At 46.3% G+C, this 8943-nt stretch overlaps 1 protein-coding gene across 1 annotated transcript; it reads left to right on the forward strand.

Moving 5' to 3' along the window:
* Positions 1–371: 371 nt before the first annotated feature.
* s100u (S100 calcium binding protein U) lies at positions 372–8124 on the forward strand. The gene is made up of 3 exons (XM_030412625.1): positions 372–549; positions 3419–3549; positions 3871–8124. The coding sequence occupies exons 2-3, from the start codon at positions 3430–3432 to the stop codon at positions 4477–4479; spliced, it is 729 nt and encodes a 242-aa protein (XP_030268485.1). The 5' UTR covers positions 372–549; positions 3419–3429; the 3' UTR covers positions 4480–8124.
* Positions 8125–8943: the final 819 nt, after the last annotated feature.

An 8943-nucleotide genomic window follows, 5' to 3' on the forward strand; every position in this document is an offset into this window, starting at 1 on the left:
AGTGGAATACCGAGGAGCCGCTGAGCCCCCCGCGCGCAGGGAAGTAAACCCCACCCTCCTTGTCCCCCCGCGGGATGATCCGCGCCGCAAGCCCGGCGAGTTGGCGTGAAACTGCGCAAATCGCGCATGACGCGAAACAGCTGGCCTGCGAGCCAGAGATAATTCCAATGAAAACCAACTGCAAGGGTTTTGATACACTTTTCCTCCCCTCTTTTTTTTCTTCTTTCTTTTTCTCCCTGACAGTTCTCCCCCCCCCCCCCCCCCCCTCTCTCTCTCTCTCTCTCTCTCTGCGCTCTTCCACATTCCCAGCTCTCCCTCTCTCGCTCTTCCAGGTACACGCCCTTTGACTTGTCAGGGGGGAAAAGTTTTAAGGAAAGAGAAAAAAAAAAAAAAAAAGCCTAAATCACGGAAGAGATTCTGCTGTCCTACTAGTTTGGCAAGTTCCCCTGGGCTTCTAAGCAGCGTAGAAAAAGGCGGAGAAACAGGGCAGAAACTCAAAAAATTTGCGCACATTTGTACACATCTCTTGTCCCGCAGACGACGAAAACGGTGAGTCCGAATGCGCCTTTCTGGCTTCTTTTCTGGCTGTGAGCGGTGCGTTTGTTCGTGGGTTGTTTTTTTTTTTTGTTTTTTTTTTTTGCCACGTTTTCGATAGAGTCTTGCAGGAGCCATCCCATCAGAGCGGCTCCGAGTGCGGGGACGGTTTCAATGAGTCGCAGCCCCGCAGAGGCTGGTTTTAGGCTCACGTTGCACTTTTTTGTTGTCGTGAGTTTGTGCTTGTGTCGCTTCTGTTAGTTCGGCGAATAAGAGTTTGATTTCCTCACACACTCTCTCTCTCTCTTTCTCTTTCTCTCGGAAGGATATTTGATATTTTATGCTGTAGATCGGTTACAAACAGCTTATCAAACATTGACGTGACTTGAGGTGGCTGATCTTATGTACAGTCTGTCCGCGGGGGGCACCGGGGTCGCGCGTTAAAGCGCAGATCCCCACTTTTTTTTGCGCACTTTGCTTTCCACAGAGAGGCCCCGGCGCGGTGACAGCTTGGCTCGCCGGCTGAATATTTGTGTCGATCGCGACAACTTCTCTCGACGCCGCTGGTTTCAGTAAAAAAAAAAAATAAATAAAAAAAAAAAAACTGCTTGGACGATGAAGATGTGGGGGGTTTATTTCAGCCCTGGCTGCGGGGATTGGATGAGGAGACACGGCCGCTGTGCGTCTGCTCACCGCAATTTACAGCCACATCCAAACTTGTTCCTCTGTTAATATTTTATGGCACACGAGCGGTAGTATTGTCATTACTCTGCGCACATACCGTATCACATTCGCCCATTTGGAAACGCAACACTCAATCTCCTCTGGGCTGTGGAGGGAAACGGGAAACCTCTGGTTGTAGGCCTGTATATTTAATTATTTGCGCAGTTTGTTTTTTGGGCCCTTTCAGGACAAATAACGGGGATTAGTTCCCCTTCTGAGTGGAGCTCTGACGTGGGTGAGGCCAGTCTCACTTGTCGAAACTTACTTCACGTGTTATTTGGGCTCCGTGGAAGCGGGCTGTAACACCTCAGAGAAAGGTCACTCTGGTGAATAATGAATGTGAGAATGGACAGAAATGTCAATCCAGGAACAGAAGAAACGTGTTTGCTGGGTGTTTTTTTTTTTTTTTTTTTTTTTGCGGACAAGGGAGGCGCTGAGGGCCTCGACGGCCCGAGGAGGAGGGTGTGTCACCTTGCAGGAAGAAGTCCCCTAAAGTTCCCAGAAAAACGCGGCCTGTGTCTGTTATAACACACGAACTGACACCAGTCGTGATCCAGGGATGGAGCTGACACATTTTGAAAGAATAAAGTCAAACCCTGTCTCTTAAAGGAGCACGGTGAAGAAATCCAAACTCAGAATTGTTTATATTTACAATATGAATGAGGTCATGAGATGAGTTCTTTTTCAGCCGTCGTTCTGTCCCGAGAAGGCTGTTTTTTGGAAAGCTAGAAAGGTGGCAGGGTCCGCCACACGTGAGCGAGGCAGAGCAGGTGTTAAAACTGTGTTGTCCTTTAAGGTCGGGCTGTTGATTCAGTTGATACACTCGTGAAGACAAAGAGGAGTTTGTTTGGGCATATAAAATGATCATATAAAAAAATCAGTCAATGATTAAATATGTCTTCCCTCCACCTCGACGTGTTTGCTGAATGACAGCGTTTATTGACAGATGCCACGCTTGTATTGCTTCATGCAAATTTGTGGGGGGGTTTGTTCTGTGCCCGGAGCAAAAAACTGACGGTTAGAGATCAGTAGGTCAGGGACGAACCGCCTGACGCCATAATGAGACTAACAGGCACACGTCCTAATTGGCCTTATACTGTGTACGGCTCGCGGTAGAAAAATGCTCAGCGGGAAGGCGCTCGAGTGTGACACACACTCCGGTAATTGAGATATTAGTTTGCAAATGAGCACTCAGCTGATAAGACTGTTGATCCTGTCGAGTGTGTGTGGTTTTTTTTTTCTTCTCACCAGCGCAGACGTGGTGTTTGCTGTGCGAAAGCTGACAGACGAGTACCGTCGGCCCTCCAAACATACCCTCTCGGCGCTCTGAGGCAAACTTTGCTCGCAGTTGGCCTGTAAATTCCTGTCTAAGTGATCTCCGCAGACAGCAATGAATGGAATTCCTGCAGAGATGTGTCACCTAGTGGCATGTAATACATTATGAGCGAGCGTCTGTGGATTATCTGCACATCTGCGGAGGCTTGAAATGTATCTCTGTCGGGCAGAGTTGTAGGTAGAGCTTCTTTAAACATATTGCGCCTGGGAATGCGCTTCGGGTCCTTTATCAGGCCTCGTTGTCAGATGTGTGCGTTCATGTACAACAGTGTGAAGGCGGTGGCTCGAGGAGAAGAGAGGGCAGTGGCAGGCGAAGGAAGAGAGAGTGGCTGAAAGCTGGCGAGAGAGAGACAGAGAGACAGAGAGACAGAGAGAGGAAGACAGGAGCAGACAGGGACTAGGTAATCCCTTAGGTAATCTGAAGCCCAGTCCCCTCGGTAGCTTCGGCAGATCAGATGACCTATCAAAGATCAGAGCTTCCATTGTGCATCGCGGCTTGTCTCTCAATCAGACTCCCTCTCACCCTCTCCGCTCTATCTCACGTCACCGTCCCTCCGCTACCGCCGCTCTAGATTCAACACCTGAAACGAAAGGCCTCGCAGGGACACGAGGAGATCCGCTGTTTCATTTTCCACTGGACAGTGCCGATCGCTTGAGTGTGTTTTTGAATCAGACCGTCCCCCGGAACTTCCTCCTTTGCACTGCACACAACAGGCAGCGGGGTTTAATCACTTCTATTTGTGACTCTATCTATCTATCTATCTATCTATCTATCTATCTCTCTATCTATCTAAACACCACTTTCTTGACCTTTTCCCTTCCCCAGAGAGAGGAGTCATGGAGGCCGCCATTCAGGACCTGGTCAAGGTCTTCCTGAAGTCGAGCAAGGGAAAGGAAAATCTCGGGAAGAAAGAATTCCAGAGCCTCGTCAAGAGCCAGCTCTCCAACATCCTCTCGGTTAGGAAACCTTCACTGAACCCCTCTGAAATGATCCCAATGCTCGCATTATGTAACCACCTCACACAGTAGTCCAGCGTCAGCCATCCCTTCCAGATTTTTTGAAACCATGAGCACTGGGACCAAACGGTGGTGTAATATGCAGGAGGCGAATAGGGGGGGGAAGGGATCCCATATGATAGAATGACATTCATCCGCATTATAATGCAAATAGAGCCACTGATAGAGAGTCATTTGCAAGGTGTGTATGCAAGCGTGCAGGTAGAGTTACTCATCATCATACTTGATTGTTTCATGGTTGTGTGTGTGTCTACTACTCAGGACACAGACAGCAAGGAGGCGGTCAACAACATGGGCCAGGGACTGGACGCCGACCACGATGGCAAGGTCGGTTTCCAGGAGTACATGAAGCTGGTCGGCTACCTGGCATGCTCGCTGAGCGACCAACGTAGCCTCAGCAAAGAGTCCGGCCAAAACGCTGCTTCCGGACAGGTGGCTCAAACTCCCCAGGACAAAGAGGAGGCGAAGCCAGAGGCAAACGCGGAGGCAAAGGAAGAGGCAAAGCCAGAGGCTTCTGGAGAGGTGAAGTTGGAGGTGCCTGGGATAAAGGTCGAGGCAAATGCAGACCCAAAGGTAGAATTAAAGCTAGATGCCAACGCCGAGCCAAAGGTGGAAGTAAAGCTCGACGCCAACGCCGAGCCGAAGGTCGAATTAAAGGCGGAGGGGGTGACGGTGCCTGAGGCTGCAAAGGAGGAGGAGAAGACAGCAGCGGCGGCGGTGGCGGCGGCAGTAGAGGCGGCGGCGACATCAGTGGAGGAGGCGGTGAAAGAAGGGGAGGAGAAGGTGACAGAAAAGGCGGAGGAAGCGGCAGAGAAGCTGGCTGCAGCCGCGGAGGAGGTGGAGAAGAAGACAGAGGAGGCCACCTCATAGGGGACAATCCATTAATTCACCCGAAAAAAATCAAACCACACGCTTACATTCAACACTAAATCACAGCATTAATGCCAGAACACATCGGTAAGCCACTAAAGAAATCCAAACACTACAAACCCAGCTCTGAAGACATCCCACCCCTTTATACAAGACGAAGAACACGTACATGACAGTAGACTCATTGCTTTGTACTACTAGTTACCACTATGTTCATATGTACAGCATGTGCATCCCACTATATAGCACATTTACCTCATAATATACTATGATAGCATGCAGACGTACACTATCATATGCATGTCGAATCCCTGTGAAAACTGCAAAATATGAGTTACCTGCAGCCGCAGTGTCATCGTATGCCAACACACCACTGCAGCCAAGACGTTTAGTGTAACTCCCATCTTCTCCCGACTTTTATCTTTATCTGGGATTTTTTTCCAACTCCTCTACACTATTTGGTGTACATTGTTGGTGAAACATCAGCGGTTTACATCTTCTTAAGCACTAATGGTTAAAGGAATAGTTTGATATCTTGGGAAGTATGCTTATTAGCTTTCTAGCCCAGAGTTAGATGAGACAATCGACACCACTCTTATATGTCCCATTTAATATGAAGCTACAGCTTGTAGCCAGTTAGCTCACGATGGCATAAAGACTGGAAACTGGGGGAAACAACTAGCCAAAAACAAACACCTTTCAGCACATCTAAACCTGTTAGGCATTGCTTATGATCGGCTAAGCTAATCGACAGCTAGCTGTAGCTTAATTTTTGCCACCAAGACATGAAAGTGTTGCTAATCTTCTCATTTAACCCGTAGTAAGAAAGCGAATAATTTCCCAAAATGTCGAACTATTCCTGTAATGAGATGAGACAATCAACGCCACTCTTACATGTCCCTTGATAATGAGGCTCCAGCTAGTGGCAGGTTAATGTTTTTTTGGCGTAAAGATTGGAAACCAAGGGAAATGGCTCGCCAAAAAAACAAACATTTCAGCATATCTAAACACGTTACATCCAGGCTGTTTAATCTCATTCACACTTTGGTTTTTGTGCTGAATAAACAAACCAGATGCTAGGCTATGTTTATGATCGGCTAGGCTAATCGGCAGCTAACTGTAGCTTCAGTTTTACCACACAGACACGAGAGCTGTCGTCTCATCTAAGTAGTCGTAGGAAGGATAATAATTTCCTAAAATGTCAAACTATTCCTGTAATGGTTGCATGAAAATCTGAAAACACTATTTGAATTTATTTTATTTTATTTTTATTTTTACATTCTCAGCTTTCAACTCGCTTTGGAGCTGATTTTGGCATGACAATAAACAAATTGTTTTGCTGGGGCTTTTGCATTAACTCAGCTCGCCTCTCTCTCATCTCTCGTCTACTTTATGGGCTCCCCGTCTTCTTCCTTTAATTTCTGTAATTCCCATCGACTCTCTTTCGCTCGTAGCCAGCCATGGACAGGGAACTGGAAGATCAGGTGTGGCCCCCTCGGCTAAATAATTAAGTCTCAAGAATGGAAACCAAAGGACCCTTACGGTCCAAAAGCAGTCCACAATAGCCCCATGGGATTGGGCTGGTGAGCAGAAGAGCAGGTCAGTGAAGGTGTCCATGCAACATAATCCACCTGGATTAGAACTGGCAGAGGAGAACAAGATAGCAAACACCAAGAAGCTCATAACGGGTGTCACTTGGTGGCAATTTTTATCTCAAGTACTTAAAGTCCACAAAGGCTTTGGACGGTACATCATCCCCCTGGTCGTACTGGATTGGAGTGACAGAAACCTGACCTCACTCATTGTTGCTCGTTGTTTTTCTGTTGGTTTTAGCACTCGCTCGTTCAAGCTTGCGTGTTTGTTTTTCGACGGTCACACCCTCGTACAGTTTAAAGACCCTGTCTGACCTGCAACCGGATCCTCGAGTCCCGGGTATTGGGAAACTTACTGGATTAGGCATTTGATGGGTAACACACCCCTGTGACACAACAATTACATGAAAGTAATCCTGGGCTCCAGTGATCCTGCCCGTCAGACGAGGTGGTACTGTCGGAGAGAGATATGTTGTCAGAGGTTTTAAAGCAAAATACTGAGCCATCGATATGATATCTTTATAAACGGGCTGACACATAAGACGTTGCATGCTATCAGAGAAAAAAACCAAAAACTTATTTGTTTGTATTAAAATTGTATTGTGGCCAAATATCTAAGTCCAAAAACATGGCCTGTTTTTATATTTAACATTTGTACCCTAACTCTACCTTGTTTTGACCACTATGGAGATCACTTGAAAAACACACTCCTCTTGTCACATTCTATGCAATTTGTTGATTACAATTTAATGATTTGTAAATTGTCTCGTCATCAATAATGCAGCCATGAGAAAAAAAAGGGGGGGGGGGGGGTCTCGTGTTGCACGCCTGCTATGTTATAGCTCTACCTTGGCCGGCCCGTGTAGTGCTTAAGGTGCACACATACACACACACTCACAAACGCTAACAACCATTTTGGGCACGTTACCAAATGTGCGCCTTATGCACCGTAACAGCACCTGGTACTTCAAACTGCTCGGCAGCAAAATGAGCAAAACAAATAGACCTGAGTCATGTGGTCACCCTGCCTCGCCGTGACACTCCCATTGCAAATACTCTCTCATTTACACCCTGCTCAGCCTTTGTCACACGCTGCATTTCCTGCATGCTCTCTTACTAACGTGTTTTTTAGACATTTTGGGGCTATTTAGACTCTGTGATTACTTCTTTTTTTTTTTATTATTCCTTTTATATCGAAAATGTTCTAATCATGGTACTTCCTGTGAATAGTGGAAACATATCACTCTCTTGCACCATCTACAGCCAGCTTTCTGTTCTGGCCTCAGGCATCTTGTGTGTGTGTGTATATATATATGAGCTGCATACCATATTTGCTATTCCCCATAGGCGAGGCGTGTTTAGTGCATCTCTTTGTTCATTGTTTGATTCCCGACAAGTCCTCGCAAGCGGCCGAATGTCGGGGCCATCGCTTCCTTTTCCAACCTATGCGGAATAGCAAATGGAGAGTGAACTGTGAGCCCGTGACCTTTCAAACAGGTTGAGCTGTCTCCACCGGCAGTTTTTGTTACTGTCCCCGTCGTGTGAAGGGAACCCCGCCCAACCCGTAACTCCATGTAGATTAAAAACATGCTGGAACGAAGCACAGCAGATTTGCAGCGGGGCGTGTTTGCCGCCAGATTTCTTTTCATCGCCGCACAATACATCTCCATTCACTCTGCGACACAGGAGATAATAGATATGTTATAAAGAGAACCCTCCCAGTCGATCTAATCCGAGTGTACGTGCACGTATATGGGATGTGCTTTGAAAGGCTTGTGGGGTCAAAAATGTGTGTGATTAAGGGACCATTCCCCCGGGGTCTTGTGCAGGCGTTTTAATCACTGTGCGTTGATGTACTCTGTTTATTTCCTGCCAAGTACTAGAAGGGTGTGTGTGTGTCGGGCAGTTGGACTCGTTTCAGTCCACTGTCGTGTCCAGTAAACTCCACTATGCTAGTATTTCATCTTCATATGTAACGCTGTATCATTTTTTTGCTTATTCTATGTAACATTTGTAATGGCTATTATTGAATAAAAACTGTGACGATAATATATTTGTGCTTGCCGGCCTGCTGTGTGCTCATTCATGTATTTTACTGCACCAAAGAAGAAAAAAAAAAAAGAATTGATCAGTATTGGAAGAGTGGGATGCATACGGTACATAATGATTTGAGAGTGAAAAACAATAACTTAAGAGAGAAATGTGCAAGAGGAGCCAAAAAACATATACAAGGGCTTGTCGAGTGCCGTGAAACATGAAGACAAAGTAGCACAAATAGAGAAGAAACCAAAAGTGCATGGCTTGTTTCTAGTGTGACTTGGTATCATGGACGCAGGAAGTAGGGGTGCTGTCGGGGGCTGCAGCAAACCCTAAAACAGAGGCATTATAAGATCCCTCAGTTGGCAAGGGCTCGATGTAGGCGTACAGCATGTGCCGAATTTACAAGGAGGCCCAAATGATTAAGAATTTGTCAAAGTCAGTGTTTTACAAAGTCTATAAAGTTTCCCCTAACTCGACATCTCACAAAATTGAGCGATTTTTAAAGGGAGTCTGGGGAATTTCTCTCCTTTCTCATCTCCGTGCTGTTGTTGACTGTACAAATAGTTTTCATTGCTGTGAAATGTTATTAAAAAATAATAGATAACAAATTGTCTCAGCCATTCAAATGAACACGAAAAACATTAATTCCACGCACCATTGACCATGACATCATTATATGAACTGACCTCTCAGTGTGACCAGCTTCCAGCGGCCATGCTCGGTAATTTGTTCCAACAAAGAGGTCCTTGGATTCAACGGGCACATTTAGAAAAGGCTGCTCTGAATAAAGATGTGATGAAGATTGTGTTGACTTTGTGTTGTAGCGATGGCT

Source organism: Sparus aurata, chromosome 3, assembly GCF_900880675.1.
Source record: "Sparus aurata chromosome 3, fSpaAur1.1, whole genome shotgun sequence".
Classification (NCBI taxonomy): domain Eukaryota; kingdom Metazoa; phylum Chordata; class Actinopteri; order Spariformes; family Sparidae; genus Sparus; species Sparus aurata.